We start from the raw sequence: 19,622 nt of genomic DNA, 5'->3' as shown, positions 1-19,622 counted from the left end.
CCACCACCCCAGGCCACAGCCCCCCATCCACTTGCATCCTCAGCGTGACTCTCAGGTTCCCCTTGTGCAGCAGGCAGGGCACAATGAGGGGCCTGTTCTTGGCCCCTCCACTCCCCCGGGCTGCCACAACGCACACGGGTCCGGTGTCCGCGCGCTTGGACGGAGTCTGGTGCTCATCAGCGGGGTTCAGAGGAAGCTTAATGCACCGTGGCTGCACAGTGAGCAGCTTTCCCGGGGCTTCCACCCTCCCCCTTGCAAACAGCTTTGTGCATTTAGGCTTTTTTTTAAAATACAGTCTAACACGTTTAATCATCTTTTCATAAGCTGTCAGCTTGCCGCGCGCCAAAGCAGAGCAGCGCGCTCTGCCCCAGCTCCCAGCAAAGCAAATATGCCCGGAGAAATCCTGCTCCTGGGAGCGTGCCACAGGGGCTCAGGAGCTGTGAACTTTCCTCTGGGTCCAGGGTGAGATCAAAAATCAGTTTTTGCAAATTATGGATTTTTCATGAATTTGAAACAGATCTTATTTTGCACAGCATCTTTGTTCCAGTGTTTCATAATTCAGCTCTGCATCAGCAGCGTTGGAAAACTCAGTATACTGGAAAACTCCTAATACATCAAAAGCAAAACACAGCTAGTCCTAGAAAAACATGGGAATGTGCCTGTCCCCCACCCTGTAGGTTCTCTGCAGGAGCAGGAGGAACAGGAGGTGGGCACAGCTGAAGTCAGGGCCTAGAAAGCCGGAGAAGTCGGAGCTGTGTCCTTGCGTGCCTGTTTGGGGTGGAATGGGGAGATTATGTGTCTAACAGCACTGGAGGACTGTGAGTGATGGACAAGGGCGTTTTTCTGCAGAGAGTGGAAGAAGCTGTTGGTTTGGGCATGATGGAGAGGAGCTGCTCCTCTTCCCTCTCCATTCGTACAGAGTGGATGATGCTGGGGCACCTTCGGGCTGAAGCTGTCTTCCAGGATGTTTTTTGTGGACTAAGCGTCCTGAACAAGGAATTTCCTTTCTTACTGTAATTGTGGAGACTGCTCCTCTCCACTCACTAGCTGCCTCTTGTAGAAGCATCCCAAGGCTGCCTTTGCCATCATCCCTCAAAATGCAGGCTGCTGCGTTGCCCAGTCCTTGTCTTCCCACAGACCTGGTGCTGCTGGCCAGGATATTTCCACTGGGGAAGCAAACATTCGTGTCTCCCTGTGCAAGTAACTGATAGGGCTGAGAGCTAGAAGTGGATCTGAATGGATCCCTCATTTTCCTGGGAAGGATGTCCATGCTTCACCTGGTCCTCCTCACACAGAAAGCCCTTCCTGAGGAACCACCCGCTCAGGGGTTTAATGCTGGAGGTTAATAATAATCACACCAGGCAGCACATCATTGCACCGTATCTGGTTGAGAGATTTACAAGTGAAACTCGTGGCGGAGGAAGAAATTGCCTCAATCACTCGGAGTAATGGCACATGGAGAGGCACTTGGGCGTGACTGCTACTTAACACGGAGCCCAGCTTGGCTTCATTTAGCTGCTGGTGCCTTTCTAATAAACACGTTACACTACAAGGTGGGGATTAAGATCAGAAAAGTAAATAAATTGGAAACTGATGGGGAGAGATGGGAGGGAAATGGAAGGTACCGGGAGGAGTGACAAGGGATTGACTCCCATGCCAGGACATGGGGAAATGACCCTGAAGGCCATGGCTGTAGCTTTCCAAGCATCTCTGTGGGCCTCACCTGTGGCCTGCAGGTTCTGGGCAGCCCCACGGCCGGGGTATGTGGGGTGTCCCTGCTCAGGGTCACCAAGCTGGTCTCTGCCTTCAGCAAACGGTGGCTGTGGGAAGTTGGTGTCTTAAACAATTCAGTAGCTTTTACTATATGTATTAGAGAGCAACAAAAAGTGCAACGCACCAGTTGACAGGAAGGACTGGGGGGTTAATTTTCAGGATGCTGCCTGGGAATTTAGCCGTGGGATTTCCATTATTGCTAATGGGACTCATGCAGCTTAATTTCATGTGAGCTACACTAAAAACACACCCCTAACTGCCTGCAAAATTTCAGTCCTGAAATCAAGCCTTTTAAAAGTTAGAGAAGGGTAAACAAACACCTGAAACCACAGTGCCTCACTATTTCCCCCTCTCAGCTGTTTGGATTTTAAAGTCTGGAAGAGGGAGGAACTCAAGCAGTTTGAGACAATTAAAAACCCCCATCCTGCAGGCATGCTGGCTGCCTGTGCAGAGCATCCCTGCTCTCTGCCAATTACAGCGGCAGAGTTATAACCCCTGAAAAAATAGGAGTAAGCTGATGCCTTACCCTTAACTATAGTACGGCGTTATCACACACGTCTAATAACCCACACAGCGCCGCCGTGCATCGTGAGGCCTCCGTTATTAGGCTGTTCTCGTTAAATGACTGCTATCATCTGGTCCCAAAGTACATTAAATCCCATTATAATTATAAACACACTTCCCCATAACGTTCTCCTTAGATTACATTTGCGCTGCTTTACCCCAAGGGTATCTTTGTACTAATGCCGTCCGCGTTTGTTGTTTTAGCTGAAGACACCGGGCCCTGCGCTGGCTGTGTTGCGCCACGGGTGAGGCAGGGAGGGAGGGAAGGAGGGAGAGCTGTGCGGCTGCCACTCTGCCCCGAGGATTACAGCGGTTCTCTGGGTGCTCCGAGCGTGGGCATCGCCAAGGAGCTGAGGCACGTCCTCGGTCGAGGATGCTCAGGGCACGCAGAGCTCGCTCGGTGCGTGGCCCGCTGCTCGTGCCGCTGCCTGGCGCTGCTGTCGGTGTCACGGTGCGGCTGGCAGCTCCCGGTGTGTTTCCCTCCCTTCCCGAAGGCGACCCTTGTGGCAGAGCCCCTGGCCCGTCCTGGGGTGCGGGCACCCGCCACACCCCTACATACAAGCGGTGCCGTCACGGCGTCAGTATTTTATCGCGGGGGGGGGGGGAAAGAAAAACCAGCTTCGTCGGGGCGACAACGTGCTGGGTGTCACATCATGTCACAAGCACCGCAGCTCCCGGTCGGAATCCGCCACCGGACCCCAAAGGGGGCTCTGAGGTTGGTTTTTACCGTCTCCACCCCCGGGTTCGGGGGTCCGCCCAGGCGCGGCGCGGGGGGCGGCTTTGTCTGGCGCGGGCGCGGCGGTGGCGCAGCCCGTCGGGGCGGTGGGCGCAGCCCGTCGGGGCGCGCAGCCCCGCTCGCCGCGGGGCCCGGTGCCGCTCCCCGGTGCCGCCGGGCTTCCGGGTGCCGGGCTCCCCGCCGCCGCCTCCGGCTCCTCCATGTTTGTTGTCGGCAGCGCTGTCCAGCCGCCGCCGCTCGCTCCCCGCAAGGTGCGGGGCTGCGCGGGGCGGGGCGGGCCGGGCGGGGGCGCCCGCACTCAGCTCGGCGCGGGCGGGGGGCGCGGGCGGAGGGCGGGGGGCGGTGGGTGGTGGTGGGTGGGGGCGGCCTGACGCGGGCGCGGGGCGGCCCGTGGGCCGGCGCCGCCGTGATTTGCTGCGCGGCGCGGCGAGCGGCGGCGGCGGCGATGAGAGCGGGCAGTGCGAACTGCCGGAGCAGCCGCCGGCCGCCGTGAGTGCGGGCGAGGGGGCGGCACCGGGACCCCCGCGCCCCCGCCCCGGGACCGCCGTGGGGCTGCGGCTCCGCCGCTTCGCCGCGCACCTGATGGGGCCGCGCTGACGGCGGGACGGGGCGGCCGGAGCTGGAGCCGGGCGGCGGCGGGGGATGCGCACCTTCCTCTCCCTTCCCTCCCTTGCCTTCCCCGGCCGGCCGTAGCGGGAACGCGGCTCCGGCAGCTGCGGATCCGCCGAGCAGCGCGGAAACTTTTGGGCGAGTCGCTGCCGGGCTGCGGGCTAACTTCCCTCTCCCTTCCCGCTCCCTTCTCCCCACTCCCTTCTACTCCCTGCTCCCTTCTCCTCTCCTTTCTGCCCCCGGCTTTCCTCTCTCCCCCTCCTTTTTTCTCTTTTTTCCCCTTTTCTCTCTCTTTCGTCTCTTCCCTCCTCGCTCCCCCTTTCCCGCTCCACTCTGCTCCTCTCCCCCTCCGCCTTTTGTTTTCGCAGATAGTCGGCACACAAAGCTGGTCCCAGATTTGAGCGACAGCGAGACACCCTGATGTGTGAGCCTGGGGCACGCCATGGATCTGACTAAGATGGGGCTGATCCAGCTGCAGAACCCCTGCCACCCCACCGGGCTGCTGCACAAAGCCAACCAGATGCGCCTGGCGGGGACGCTGTGCGACGTGGTCATCATGGTGGACAGCCAGGAGTTCCACGCGCACCGGACCGTGCTGGCCTGCACCAGCAAGATGTTCGAGATCCTCTTCCACCGCAACAGCCAGCACTATACCCTGGACTTCCTCTCGCCAAAGACGTTCCAGCAAATCCTGGAGTACGCGTACACTGCCACCCTACAAGCCAAGGTCGAGGACCTGGATGACCTGCTCTATGCTGCCGAGATCCTGGAAATTGAGTACCTGGAGGAGCAGTGCCTGAAGATCCTGGAGACTATACAGGCCTCCGAGGACAATGACACCGAGGTCGCCATGGCTGATGGAGGTGCCACTGCCACCACTGAGGAGGAGGAGGAGAAGAAGTCGAGGTACATCAAGGGCCTCTTCATCTCCAAGCCCACTGGTGAGGATGGTGGCTATGCTGGCATGGCCAGCCAGAGTCTGCTGGCAGCCACAGTGGAGCAGAGCCCCTCTGCCTCCGTATCCTACTGCTCCCTCTCTTCCATGAGCCCCACCAAGGCGGCGGTGGACAGCTTGATGACCATCGGGCAGTCACTGCTGCAGGGCGCCCTGCCACCCAGTGCCCCCGAGGACTCACGCTCTGCCACCACCCGCCGGCCCTCTGGCCTCGCCGAAGTCAAAACTGAAGCAATGCAGGTGGATGAGGCCTCCAGCCATGACAGCCCCCGGACAGCCGAGCCCGGTGCCTCCAGTGGGGAGAAGCCTGATGAGAAGGGCAAGGAAGGACCTGGCACCCCGACCCGCAGCAGTGTCATCACCAGTGCCCGTGAACTGCACTACACCCGTGAGGAGGGTGCCGAGCCACCCCCTGAGCCCGGCCAGGGGCTGCCGCTGGGGCCGGAGCCGTGCGCCGCTGCCCCGGGAGAGAAGCCCTTGGGCATCTACTCGCTGCTGCCGAACCACAAGACTGAGCCGGTGCTCGGCGTGCCGCCCACTGCGGCGTCTGCCCTGCACGTGCAGCCGGCCCTGGCTGTCTCCATGGACTTCAGTGCCTATGGTGGGCTGCTGCCCCAGGGCTTCATCCAGCGGGAGCTGTTCAGCAAGCTGGGGGAGCTGGCAGCCGGCATGAAGACAGAGAGCAGAGCCCTGGGTGAGCAGTGCAGCGTGTGTGGGGCAGAGCTGCCGGACAACGAGACCCTCGAGCAGCACAGGTGAGTGCGAGGCTGTGCCGTGGCATGCTGCACTGGGCAGCCAGGATCTCGCCAGAGGGTTTCGGTTTCTGGCTGAGTGTCATACGTGCTGGTGCAAAGTTTCCATCACGTACCCCAAAACCAGCTTTTGGAGTAGCATTCTCAAAGGGATGGCTGTTGCAGCTCCCCCAGGTCTGGTTACCGTGCCAGAAGGTTCCTTGCAGTGAGTGCTGGCTGGGGATGGCCCGGATGAGCTGAGGCCGTCGGTGTTTCCTGCGAGCATAACCACCACCAGTTTCCCTGGCTGGCATCAACCAAGCAGCTCACAGTTGCTACCCTTTGAGTTTAGGGATCTGCGTGTGCAGAGATGCAGTGGGGACAGGCAGCGCTCGCCCACTCTGCTCAGAGCTGGTCCCCCCTGTGCCAGTGCCGGGGCACGCCAGCGCGGGCAGCGGTGGCAACATGTGCCGACTTGCCAGCCTGGGGGGGTTTGTGCCGCTCAGCTTTCCGGTTTATGAAACATTTACACTTCGCAGAAAGTGGCGCGGGGGTCAGGCTGGGTAACGCCGGGGCGAGCGCAGAGGGCTCGGGCTGCCGCAGAGCCGCGGGTCTGTCCCTGCGGGGAAGGTGAAGGGCTGAACCTCCAGTGGCTGCAGATGCGGCTTCGGGGCTCCCCTGCTCGGACTGGGGGTCTGTGCTCACTCCCAGCCCCGCACCCGGGGGCTTGCTCCGGGCTGGGAGCCGGTGGTGGTTCCTTACACGTGAACTCAGTGCTCCGCTCTTTATTGCCTCCTGCTCGTGGTTCAGGGACCAGGGCTTGTTCCCTCATTTGGCTGGGGAAGGGAGCCACGTTAATTACCATACCAAAATCGGCGTCGCCAGTCAAATCCCATGGCTCTGAACGTGCTGCTCTGGCCCCCGCTGTGGCTGCAGCCCCGCGACAGGACAGCAGCGTCCCGCCTAGGGAAGACATCACCGGCACGGTGCCGTAGCATCTCCCTGCCTCCCCTGGCTGCGCACCCTGTCAGATTTTTAATGAATCAACAGGTTAATTAGTGCTGATGCACACAAGGCTCCGGGGCCGGTGTCCGTGCCGGCACGTGCCTCTGGCGGGGCAGTCGGTGCCGCTCGCCGCCCGCCTGCGGGGCGGGATAGCGGCTGCGGAGCGGCGGTTCCCGGTGCGCTCCGCCCGGAACGCTCCGGGCTCAGCGGGAGCCGAGCTGCCGAGCCGAGATCCTCCGCCCTGCGCGGCCCCGCGAGTGCTGGCAGCATCGCCCCTCGCTCTGCCGCAGGGACCCATCGAGGCTGCTCGGCTCCGTGTCGGGGCACAGCCGCTGTCGGCTTTGTTCCCCCCCTGGCAAGCGGGAGAGCCGGGCTGGCGTTGATTACGTCCCCGAAGCCGCCGCGGCCGTGCGGTGATGCAGACCGAACGTCACCGGGAGAGCTGCAGTGAGGGCTCAAGGAGAATTTTAACGTGCCTTTCCGCCACGGTCTCAAGGCTCTCCCTTTCCCCCTCCAAGCCCAGAGCAGCAATTGCTGTGGCCGCAGTGGGGGCGATGCTGGGGCTGTCCGGAGGCTGCTGTGCCCAGCCGTGAATCTGTCCAGAGGGAGGGAGAGCTGCGCGGTCAGACCCTTCCCCCGGGGTCGAGAGACGAGGGAGCATGGCCCAGCTGTCCAGCACGGCAGCCCCTATTTCACAGCGCCTTCTCGGGCTCAGCCTGTTTTGACAGCCGCGGCTGCAGCCGTAGCTTATTTCTCACTTATTCATGATCTTAACGTGAGGCTGGGCACACGCCACGCTCCGCGGGGCTCGGGGTCTGCCTGGAGCATGCAGCTCAGCACTGGCCCCTCCAGTGGAGCCTTAAAGGCAGTTGCTGAAGCCAGCACCGAACTCTGTTTGTGTGTTATTGCTTTCTGACCGATTACCTGGCGCTGGCAAACTTTGCAGGGTTAGCCAAATCCTTTGAGCCGTGTTTAAACTGATCTGTAAGACCGTCCGTGTTGAAAGGCATTGGGTAACAGTCCAATGAACTCACTCCCCGGCCCCCAAAGTCTAAATCCCAGGCGGTTTGTGTGTAGACAGGGTCTCATGTGGCTTTTTTATAGTGTTTGCTTTCTAATACGTTGTGAGAATTACCATTTGGGGAGGATTTGTGGGATCCTATTGTATTCATGGAGCTGTTAAACAGCATCTGCGCTGGGCTGGGATCTGCAGCTCTGCCGGAGCAGCTCTGGTGGCAGCTGCACCGTGCTGGCTGTGGGCTCCTCTTCTCTCTGCTGTCTGGTGGTGAGGGGGCCGGGGGATCTGTGCTGGGGTCTGGGCAGCACCTCCCCAGCGCTGGAGGGGGGCAGGATGTGCCGGGGGCAGCGCGCTGTCACTCGCTGACTCTCCTGACCTCCTTCTGCCGTGCTCTCGCTGCTGTGGTTTTGCTTTCCGACCCCGATGCGAGGCGGAGGTGCCCGATCAGAGCTGTTCCCAGCTGTGCTGAGCTGGGGGCCAGGGCCAGGGGGCAGGGGCAGGGGTACCTCTCTGTTCCATGGGGTGTTTGGCTGCCAGTGTGACAGCTTCCACGTGCCAAGCCCCAGCAGGTGACAGAGCCCGAAGCCACCCAGCGCCAGTGCCACTCATTCTGCGTGCTGAGCCTGTTTGCAGAGCACAGGCAGCCCATGCATATGGCAGGGCTGTTTGTTTACACACACACATGCCTATAGAAGTGTAAACATATATGTTTATAGTCTTGGAGCCTTCTGAGTGTTGTTCCTGTCTTCATTAGTATGGGAAGCACGTGCAGGAAAAAGGAGAGCAGAGGGCTGGGTTGGCCTCAGCGAGCACCGGGGGCCGCTGGCTCTGGGTGACAGACAGTGCCCGAGGGACAGTCATCTGCCCTGGCCCAGTGTGGTAACACAAATCCTTGGCCTCGTGGCAGCATTGCCTGTGCCCTGTCATACCCAGGAGCACTGAGCTGTGACCTTTAGGGGGCCAAGTGACCACAAGCCTGGGCACTACCTCTGATCAGGGTTTTCAGGTCCCTGAACCCACTGGCTGCTGCGTGATCCATTTTCTTTCTCCCTTACCAAGCTTATGATTTTGACTAATTGAGTGTAGATTGAGTCGTCGAGTCTTTAATTTTTTTTATAAAAGATTTCCTTCTGGGTTCAGCAAAGTTCAAACTTAATCTAATGTTAGTATTGATCGTCACTTCTAATTGCAGGCAAAAAAGCCATAGTTCAGTGGCCCTTTTGGGGGCTGTTTTGTGAAGGAATGCCTCCAAGCTGTAAGGTGAGAGCGGTGCCGAGCTGCCACCTGAGCCTGGCATAATTTGTCACCAGGAAGGTAAACACCTTAAAACTTAAAAAAATGAAACCATGTCTTTTATAAAGTGATAGTGACTGGGAAGGCTGCCAGTGGGGATGTGATCCCATACGCTTCATTTATGGCACAGCCAAGGACCCCAAGCCAGTGGGGGATTCTGCCCAGGAGTTCCCCACCGCAGCGATGCGGCTGCGGGCAGCGCGCGCGTCAGTGACAGATGGAGATGCTGGGCTGCAGGGAAAAAGTGCTCTCCTGGTAATGGTGGGTCAGTGCTCCTCATGGGGCGACTTTGGGAGGAAGGCGCTTTTCCTCACTGTCATATGGGGGGATGTACCTTGGGGAAAGCTTCCATTCCAGCTGCCAGGTCTGTTCTGCATTTTGAGGTTCCGTGACTGAGCTGTCAGCTAAAGGTGTGTGCTCCAATGGAGGGTTTAAGGACAAGGGTAAGGAGGCTCACTGTACCCCAGTGGCTGCTGGCCAGCCGCTGTACCCCAAACTCCAGATTTGTGCCGTTTTCCCGTTAAAGGACAGAAAAGCAGTGGATCTGCCTGTCTGCTACCAGCAGCACCAGTGTTCAGGGCCAGGGATCGATGCTCCCACAGTCTGAAATGCTCCTGCTTGGGAAAACTGCAGCTTCCCATGGGGATCCAGCCTTTGGCTCTTCCTCTGGCAGCCTCACCTCCCCTCTCTCCACCTGGATTAGCTGAGCGTTGTACTGCTAATGCCATTAGGCACGTTGGCACTGCTCGGCATGTCACAGTGAGAAACAGATGCAGTGTACCATTAAAGCAATAAACGTGATAAATCGGATCCCAAGTGCTTTGTGAGATGTTATTAGTGTTAATTTCAGTAGCCGAATACAGTAGTTGTTTTTTATTTCATTTTAAGCATTTGTCAATTTATGTTCCACTGCAATTTAACTTTTAAAAAAAGGAGGAAAAATGGAAAGCAAGTGGGGGAGGGAAGGAAAAGCCAGGGCAGCAGCCCCCCAAACTCTGCCCATGATTACTTCCAGAGTTGGAGGATGACCTGGCAGCTCTTGTTTCTTGCTGATGGGCCTTATTAGCGGCACCTGGCATCATAAGGGGCTAATGGAAACCAGCGTTGCCGCTGCCGGGCCGAGGCGCAGGGCAGCCGGGCGAGGAAGCTCTGATTAGCTTTATGGGCAGGGGGACGTGCCCCGCTCAGGAAATGAATGTTGCAGCTAAGGTCCACTGCGCTGACCCCGAGCGTGTAACCTGTGAGCGCGGGCCGAGACCCCGCGCAGGATGCTTGGGATTTCGGGGGCTCTCTGGTTCTTGTCATGGGCAGAGGGGGAATACAACGTGGTATGTTGCAGCCTTGAACTTTTGATTTATTCAGTGGGTGACTTAACCATTTCCATACTCAGCTCTGAGTGTGGAGGGAGAAAAGCCCCCTTTGGCTTCCACATAATTCCATCCATTATCCTGCATCAGTTTAGTTATGCAGGCACTGCATTTGAAAGCAAAGCTCTGAGGTTCCCATCAGAAAACACCTATTTCTGTGTATTTTTTGTTTGTTTGTTAGTTTGTTTGTTTCCCCCTGCCCAGTGAAACTCTGGTTTCTCGTGGCCATGATGCCTGGTGCTTCTGACACCTTGCAGAGGGACATCCAGGGGTGTGATGGGGTCATTGCCTGCTCTCTGCCCAGGGTGCAGCCCCTTCCCCAGCACCGCTCAGTTCCCAGGGACCAGGACCCCATTGGCTGCAGGGCTGGGACCCCAGTGCATGAAACCTGCTGCACTGAGGACACTTGGGTGGCTTTTCCCCAGAGCTGGCCGTTGCTGCACAGCTCGATGAGATTTGCAGAGCACCCTCAGTCCTCGTTACACCTCGTACAGTGCTGTTGGTTACAATGCCTTTGCAGCATTGTACAGAGGGCCCCTCAGAGAGCCTGTGCTGGTTCAGGGGTGACTCTGTCCACCCTTTCTTCCTTTCCCTGTGGACCACGGGAGTGGTGCAGAGCAGCCTGGGCTGTTGGTGACGGAGCATTCCTGCAGCCTTCTCTGCTTCTGTGGGATGTTGGCTCTTTAGTTACACCAGTCTGTAAATCTGTTTTCCTTGGATAGAGTAAAATGATCTGCATTTTCCTTTTTGCCTGCAATTAGCAAGATTTTTCTTTTATTCCCCCCCTGCCCCCCTTGACAGCTTCAAGAGAGGCTTTAAATGAGTAATTACTAAATATTTCCCGGCAGCCAAACACGGGGCCGTGGCATCTCCTGTTGCAAAAGTGAAAAATATTTCTGTTTGCAGTTAATTTTAGTGGCAGGCAGATCATGTTAACTGGGTGTAATTGCTTCCAGATATGGCAGAGGGTTTTGTGTGTTGGGATGAAGGGTCTGGTAAGTGCTCACTTCCTGTGTAAATTAGCCTATTCCATTCATTCCTCCTCACCCGGCAGTCCTGGCTTGTGTCACTCTGCCGGTGAGGGATTCTTCTCCCCAGCCTGGCTCAGCACTTTATGGTGGGATCAGTCCTTTGCAGGGCATCGCTCCCTCCTTTGCTGGAAGGGATCTGCATCCCACTCTGCAGCCAGTGACCTGGACAGAGCTTGGTGTGCACCCTGGCCCTGGTAGAGTTTGGTGGTGTGACAGGTACCAGCTGAAACAGGGAGGGTGGCACAAAGGGAATTTCAGACAGGATATCATATGAGCAACGGGGAAAGGTTCTCGCATCGTTTGGAATAAATGCAGACATGGCAGGGGAGTCTGCGTGTGGCCAGACACCTTTTTTCACATCGGCTGATGAGTTTCCAGTGCAGTCGTGACATCTACTTTTGTTCCCAGGCTCAAGCCCAGTTGCTCAGAGCTGCTGTGGGGTGTTCAGGAGCATCACCTCTGTGTCTGTTCTGGATAATCTTTATCCAGGCTGAGGCGTGCCTGAACCCCTTGGTTTCGGCGTGGAACGCGCTGGTTCGCGGTGGCAGCGCTCTGGGTAACTTCTGTGCTGACAGCAGAGCAGCAGGTACCTTTGGAAGAACACAAGTGCTGTTGGACCGCGTCATTCGCAAGACGTCGATTCCTGGTTTTGGCAAGAGGTCACTCTGCATCTGAAGGAGGGAGCGTTGCCCTAGAATCGGGGTTGCGGGAGCGAGCCTTTGTGGCCCAGGCTTACGCGCTGGCCAGGGGCCAGGGCCGCCCGGATCATTTTCGCTGTAGTGTTCTTAACTGATTTTAAGTAGATTATGGTTGGATACGCGCCCTGCTGTGCTGGTTCGGGTTTCCATCGGCCTTGGTTGTCTCATTGCTGTTTTATTGGCACGTTGTTTAGCAAACAAGCCGGCAATGTGCGATTGAGGAAAAGCTTCTCCACGTAGGCACAAAGCGCAGAGCCCGTCTAGAGCCGGCCGGCCGCCATAAATCAGCGTTAAACGCCGTGCTTTGTTCGGGTGTCAGCGCGGAGATGGGCTCTTATCGGCGTGTATCAGCAGCGCTGATAACCCCGCTCGCTCGCTCAGCGGAGCGCTCTGCGTGCCGCACGGCGCTGCTGGGCTGCGCGGCACCGAGCTGCACCCCTGCTGCAAAACATGCACCTCCATCCAGCGGCAGCTTGGGCCGGAGCAAGGGGCTTGCTGTCACCTTGGTGACCTGTGGAGAAGGGAAACTGAGCATAAAAACAAAGAGAAGCTCAAGAAACCCCCAGCCCCAAGCACCAGGCCATGTCCATCGCCAGACTTGGGGTCGTGCTTCAGTGGTGGGTTTGGCAGTGCCAGGGAAGGGTTGGTCTCAGCGCTGTCAGACGTCTTTCCCAACCTCTGTGGTTCCCGAACACCAGCCCTGCCAGAGTTCAAGGAGCATTTGGACAATGCTGTCAAGCACACGGTGGGACTTTTGGGGCTGTCCTGTGCAGTGCCAGTAGTTGGATGTTGATGATCCTTTTGAGTTCAGGATATTCTGTGATGCTGTGATTTCCACACCAGGTGCTGCACCAGATACAACCCACATGTGGTTTTCCACTCCATCCTAACTACTGAATGTGCTTTTATGCTTTTGCCACTGAGTCTGGGGATGGTGCTGGACTCCACATGCTTTGCCCTTGGTCACCTTCCCTTATTCTCATCTCCATGGAGTATTTATAGTAAATCATATTAGAAAGGAGTGCTAAGGAGGAAGCATGATTCATCCTGCTTGAAACCACCACTGACATAAATAAAGGCAAAGCGCTTACTACGTGTTTTTTATTATGGTATTTAGGGACAGGTTGTACTAATTTTGGCGTGCACAGAGTAAACCCAGGAAGGCTATGACTCCAAGAAATCCAGTTTCACCACAGCACAGGCTTTGTTTATAAAAAACTCAACCAAAATCCAGGCGGCCTTCTTGAAAGTGCATGTGCATGGCAGCACAAGGCTTTTGGGGCAGCTCGTTGCCTTCCAGATTTCACTGGAAGTGTCTTTGGCTGTTCCATTGGTTTCTCAGGGCTTTGCTGTCCTGCAGGAACAGAGATGGCTGTGAACTCAGGCATCACCTTTACCTGTGAGGGTGGTAAGGCTCTGGTACAGGTTCCCAGAGAAGCTGTGGCTGCCCCATCCCTGGCAGTGTCCAAGGCCAGGTTGGACGGGGCTTGGAGCAACCTGGGATAGTGGCAGGTGTCCCTGCCCATGGCAGAGGGCTGAAATGGGATGAGCTTTAAGGTCCCTCCCAGTCTAAGCCATTCTGTTGTCGCAGGTCTGGAATAGGATGTGCAAATTGTAGCAGAAAAGAGCTCCCTGATGAGGGGAGGCACAGAGAGGATGTGCAGAGGGGTGCTCGGTGCAGAGAGACCCTGCCAACGGCTCTCAGGCTGTGTGAGTTGGGCTGCCAGAGCGCGGCACAGGCAGCGTGGTGACAGATCTTATCAGGGCCGGGCACGGGCTGCGGTCACGGCCGGCTGCACGGCGCACGCGAGCGGCCTGTGCGTGGGAGAGATAAGGGAGAGCGTTGTGTGCCTGCCTGGCCCTGCACCCACCGCACTGCACGGCACAGCATGGCATGGCTGCACTGTGCCCCTGGCAGCACCTCACTGACCCTGCACCCACGGCACTGCACGGCACTGTGCCCCTGGCAGCGCCTCACTGACCCTGCACCCACGGCACTGTGCCCCTGGCAGCACCTCACTGACCCTGCACCCACGGCACTGCACGGCACTGTGCCCCTGGCAGCGCCTCACTGACCCTGCACCCACAGCACTGCACGGCACTGTGCCCCTGGCAGCGCCTCACTGACCCTGAACCCACGGCACTGTGCCCCTGGCAGCGCCTCACTGACCCTGCACCCACAGCACTGTGCCCCTGGCAGTGCCTCACTGACCCTGCACCCACGGCACTGCACGGCACTGTGCCCCTGGCAGCGCCTCGCTGACCCTGCACCCACCGCACTGCACAGCACAGCATGGCATGGCTGCACTGTGCCCCTGGCAGCGCCTCACTGACCCTGCACCCACGGCACTGTGCCCCTGGCAGCGCCTCACTGACCCTGCACCCACAGCACTGTGCCCCTGGCAGTGCCTCACTGACCCTGCACCCACGGCACTGCACGGCACTGTGCCCCTGGCAGCGCCTCACTGACCCTGCACCCACGGCACTGTGCCCCTGGCAGCGCCTCGCTGACCCTGCACCCACCGCACTGCACAGCACAGCATGGCATGGCTGCACTGTGCCCCTGGCAGCGCCTCACTGACCCTGCACCCACGGCACTGCACGGCACTGTGCCCTGGCAGGCTCGCTCACTGACCCTGCACCCACGGCACTGGCACGGCACTGTGCCCCTGGCAGCCTCACTGACCCTGCACCCACGGCACTGTGCCCCTGGCAGCGCCTCACTGACCCTGCACCCACGGCACTGCACGGCACTGTGCCCCTGGCAGTGCCTCGCTGACCCTGCACCCACGGCACTGTGCCCCTGGCAGCGCCTCACTGACCCTGCACCCACAGCACTGCACGGCACTGTTCCCCTGGCAGTGCCTCGCTGACCCTGCACCCACAGCACTGCACGGCACAGCACGGCTGCACTGAGCCCCTGGCAGCGCCTCGCTGACCCTGCACCCACGGCACTGTGCCCCTGGCAGCGCCTCGCTGACCCTGCACCCACGGCACTGAGCCCCTGGCAGCGCCTCACTGACCCTGCACCCACGGCACTGCACGGCACTGTGCCCCTGGCAGTGCCTGGCTGGCCCTGCACCCACGGCACTGTGCCCCTGGCAGCGCCCGCTGACCCTGCACCCACGGCACTGACGGCACTGTGCCCCTGGCAGCGCCTTGCTGACCCTGCACCCACGGCACTGCACGGCACTGTGCCCCTGGCAGCGCCTCGCTGACCCTGCACCCACGGCACTGTGCCCCTGGCAGTGCCTGGCTGACCCTGCACCCACAGCACTGTGCCCCTGTCAGTGCCTCACTGACCCTGCACCCACGGCACTGTGCCCCTGGCAGTGCCTCACTGACCCTGCACCCACGGCACTGTGCCCCTGGCAGTGCCCGCTGCTCGGCCCCGCCGCGGTGCTGCCGGCCCCACGGCACCAGGGAGGGTCCCGGGTGGTTGGGGCACGGCACAGAGCCACTGGCCCTCTCACTGGGGCCCCTTTCTGCGAAGCAGCCCAGTGCTCAGAACCGAAACTCTCTGCATCTCCCGCCCACCTCCCCCCTCCACGGTGTTCTGCTGTTTTTACCAGGAACGAGGTGATTTCCTCTTCTCTTTCTTCCTTCCCCGTTCTTAGAAAAGATCCCAAGTGCCGAGCACAGGGCAGGGCACTCCTGCGGGTAAGAGCGGTGACCAGAGGCGCTTGTCACACGCGAAGCCTCTTTGGGCAGCTCTGCCCACACTGCCCTTGCCTCCTCTTGCACGAGTTGTATTAGTGGGAACCAGCATGTGCAATGAAACTGGCAGAAAACCTGCTGCCCTGTAGCAGGAGTCATCTTAGGGACATTTTAACTTGGATGAAAACCTTCCCAGTGAAAGAAAAGTGAAAAGCAATTGGTTTTGCTTCCCAGGTTCCTGTTTTCTCCTTGGGTGAGGGATGGGGAAATGTTATCCTGACTTTGCCATGCCTCCCCCAGCCTTTCAGTTCATCATCACCCCAGCTGAAGGGCAGCATTTGGTTGGGGTTTTTTGGGGGAATTTGGGATTTGAATTTCTGGGGCAGTGGGGAAGATTGCATGTAGGGCAGGGCTGTAGGAAATGGGTGTTGTGGTGGGAACTGGGCCACTGGCAGCTCCCAGCCTGCAGGGTGCTGAGTCAGCAGTACCTGAGAGTGGGGCAGCACCGGGACTGCCAGGGGATGCCCCCAGACCTGCCTGTGGGATTCCCCCAGCCCAACCCTGCCCACGGATCTGGGGAGGGACACTGGCATCTCAGGATGCAGAGGCAAGCGCCTGTATTGATTTCTGGCTTCTCTGACCCTTTAGCTGGAGGCAGCTCTTCCCTCAGCGTTGAACCAAATGTAACTTAGAGCAGTGCAGAAATGTTTATCATCCTTCCCTTGCAGCAGTGAGCCCTGCCTAATGCATTATTTAGCAGGGTGGGCTCTGTGGCAGGCTGTCCTGGAGCAGGGGCCAGGACCAGCCAGCACATGAGTGCTGGAGCCTCTCATGGGTTGTGTGCTAAGGGTGCAGGCATCGCTGGGAGGAGAGCTTGCACTGGACCTTGCACTGGGAGAGAGACCAGTCCAGCTCTGCCTGGCCAGAAGAGGGGAAGGGGATGGCAGAAGAGGGGACCGTGGTGCTGGGGGGCTGAGTGAGGGGTCGCAGAGATGGGCATCTCCTGAGGATGACACTCAGGATGCTTTTCACCTTCCCCCATGGTGCCATTGCCACGTGGTGGGGCACCAAAGGCTGGGCCGGTGGCACCGCTGGCAGCTGTGCCGCATCCTCCTCTGGCTGGAGGTGGAGAACAGCTCGCTCCCTCATTAGCACCTTTGTTGCCAAGTGAACGAAGCGGCCGTGCACGGCGAGCTTCCTGCCAGCAATCCGTGTGTGTGTCGGGGAAGGGCCCTTCCATCGTCACCGGCACTGCATGCGGTGCTGCGGCGTGCAGCCACGGAGAGCGAGGTGCCACAGCTGTGCTGCTCGTGGTCCTCCTGCTCGGGGGACCCTGTGCTCCAGGGACTGTGTGCTCCAGGGACTGTGTGCTCTAGGGACTGTGTCCTTATTGCCCATGTGCTCCAGGGACCCAGGGACCATGGCTCTGCTGCTCCATGTTCCCCAGGCAGCCCAGCACTGCCTCAGCAAAGTGCTGATTTACCGTGTGCCCGTGCTGGTCATCCTCCAGGTGCCACCGCTGTCACCTGTTGCACCGAGGGCTGCTGCTGAGGCAGCCCTTCTGCTCCAGTCTGCAGCGAGTGTATTTTCAATTACCTCTGGTCACCTCTCACACGGCGTCTGCCCTGGCTGTCTGGGTCAGACATGAGTTAGCTGCAAGTGTCACCTTGTTAAGGGGAATAACCGTGTGCTCTTCGAGGGGATGGTAACGATGGATGTTAATGCCTGTGGAACGACAGCCTGTGGCAGCACTCATTAAACAAGACTCCATTTGGATTGCCAGATCCCTTTGATTCTTCCTGCATTATCTTCTGCCTCATCCTGGCTCTGCATCCCAGCATTGGGGTTTTATTATTTTATAGGAGCTGTAATGTTCAGGCTGTGCCATGTGGCAGTGGTCAGTGCGCTCTCCCCACCATCCTCCTCCTCCTCAGGATGCTCTTCAGCAGTGAACAGAGAACTGTTTGGTGGCTGGAGCATGTGGAGGCTTCTGCCTCCAGATGTGTTTTGCAGCCAGAATATCCCATGTTTAGGGGTGTTTGTTGGAAAATCCATAATATTTGTATTAACAAGTGATGATTTTGTCATTTTCAGTGTCTGTTGCTGGTTACATTTCCTTGTGTGTATAAACTTTGCCTTTTCCTTAGTAAATAATGCCAGGGAAAAGAGGGTAAAAAGCATCATGACTGTCTGGGCACAGAGATGGGGCTGTCCTTGCACTGCTGCCTGTCCCAGCCCAGCTCTGGAGTGGCCAGGCATTCCCAAAAGGATGTGCAGAGAACCTGGATGCAGCCCCGGCTGCTGACACTTCCAGCACAGCACTGAGCTGCCCACAGGGAGGACCAGCTGGGGAGCAGGAATGGTGCTGAGCATCATTTTCACCTGACATGTTATTGCTCTTGCAAGAGCAGATTTGAAATCTATTTAACTTTTCAGTGCCCTGTACCCCTTTAAACGTTTCCCCTTTAAACGTTTCCAGTGTGTTCTCGCTGATGGGTTACCTTTTCTTTCCCCTTGGGCTATAATTAGTGTCCTTTACACAGAATTGCCTTAGAATTGGATTTGAAGAAGATAAGAATCAAATTACCAGTATTTATCTTGTAAATTCCAAAAGTTCTACTGAGAAGTACTGTACAAGAAGGATTTTTAAAATATTGTGCCCTGAAAACACCAGCCTCCCGTGGATCCCAGGATTCTCCTGAGGGTCACATCTGCAAAATACCTTGAGATGCAGGACAGGGCAAGGAGGGAGACAGGATGGTTCTGTCCCCACCAAAACCCTGCTGATGGGCTGGGGAGACTGGCCAAACCCCTCCCCAGGCAGGTGGAGGTGCTGAGTCAGGGCAAGGATCCCCCCTCCCAGGGGGTGACTGGATGCAGGGTGGGAGCACTGTCTCAGGCTGGGCTTTGGTTTTGGCTGTCACATCTGGTCCTATCTAGGCTGGAGAGGAGAAGCCTTTGAAATGCCCCCCCTCTCCCATTTTTCCAGGCTCCCACCTGGGGTCCCTTTCCACTCTGACGGGCAGTTCTCAGGTGGTGAGGCAAGTTGAGCACCAGAAGTGGATGGAGGTAATTTTGGTGGGCTCTGTTTTGACAGAAATTAAGCATCTGAATTTAAATGAAGGAGATGGAGAGCCCGGGCAGCTAAGACTATATTTTCATAGTATAAGCAGTTGCAGAAGAAGATTAATGGCATCTGTGTAAACACTCCATTGAAGCAGCAAGGAGCTGGGTTTTTTTTACTAGTTAGAAAATACTAAGGATGGCTGGAGGCAGAAGACACCGTACTTCCCTTCTGCTCACACCTTCCACCTCCCCGTCCATCCCACAGTAAATATTCCAGCCAGCCTCAGCCCCACTCTCCCTTCTCGCAGTAAATTACATATTAAAGTAGCCTGGTAACTGAGCACCGGTTGCTGCGCGATAAGCTCCGGGAAATCGATATGTTTGCCATGTGCCTGCTTGTTTATGACACCTGCCTGCCGAGCAGTTGAGCAATGCTCCACGGGCCCAGGCTGCACTCACGGGAGGGGCTGCAGCAGCACCGAAGCATTTTTTGCTTCCCAAGTGAGAGATATTGCCCAGAGCTGCCCGGCAGCATCCTGCCAGCGGGGTAAAATAACAGCAGCGATGATCTTTGGTGATGCAGAGCACGGGGAGGCAGGTAGGGTCAGAGTGGGGGTCACAGCTTCATCCATTTTTGGGGCTTCTCCCAGCCCCTCCAAAGGTTTCTGCTCTGCTTCCATTTGCCACCTGCATGGGTAGGTGTGGGAGCAGAGCCCGGGCGTTTAAACTCTCGTTTTGTGCACCCGGCGCAGGGAGGCAGCTGCCCACACACAGAGCTTTGCGCGTGGGGTTGGCACCTCCAGAGCTCTGTGCCACGAGCCACGAGGCAGGGACTGTGCATTCTCCAGTGACACACAGGACCCATTGGCCGCATCCCAGTGCTCGGGATGTGCCCCAACCCCTCAGCCTGCCAGCAGCCAGCCCAGCTCAGCTCATGAACGGCAATTGCCCTGGCTTGAGAAAACTCTTCCCCTTCTCAGCCCAAGAGTTTGGGTGCTTTGCCTGTGCAAGGGTGGGTGCCTGCTCACGTGCACCAGTGGGGCTTTGGGGTGGGAGCAGACATTTTTTCTGAAATCCCAACTCAGCAAGCTGCAGTAATTGACCTTTTGACCCAGATAT

General features: G+C 58.0%; 1 protein-coding gene across 3 annotated transcripts in view; it reads left to right on the top strand.

Annotated features, from left to right (window-relative positions):
* The first annotated feature begins 3,195 nt into the window (after positions 1–3,195).
* ZBTB16 (zinc finger and BTB domain containing 16) overlaps positions 3,196–19,622 on the top strand; it is a 54,272-nt gene continuing 37,845 nt past the window's right edge. Inside the window, exons 1-2 of one of the 3 annotated variants that reach the window (XM_030964914.1) lie at positions 3,196–3,324; positions 4,055–5,392. In XM_030964914.1, coding sequence (XP_030820774.1) covers positions 4,125–5,392 — 1,268 coding nt within the window. In that variant the 5' untranslated portion in view covers positions 3,196–3,324; positions 4,055–4,124. Of the gene's footprint in view, positions 3,325–3,459; positions 3,563–4,050; positions 5,393–19,622 lie in introns of those variants that run through there. The other 2 variants (XM_030964912.1, XM_030964913.1) reach the window with 2 other exon arrangements.

Source organism: Camarhynchus parvulus, chromosome 24 (genome assembly GCF_901933205.1).
Source record: "Camarhynchus parvulus chromosome 24, STF_HiC, whole genome shotgun sequence".
Taxonomy (NCBI): Eukaryota; Metazoa; Chordata; class Aves; order Passeriformes; family Thraupidae; genus Camarhynchus; species Camarhynchus parvulus.
The sequence above is the reverse complement of the archived record's forward strand: the minus strand, read 5'-3'. Positions and strand labels throughout refer to the sequence as shown.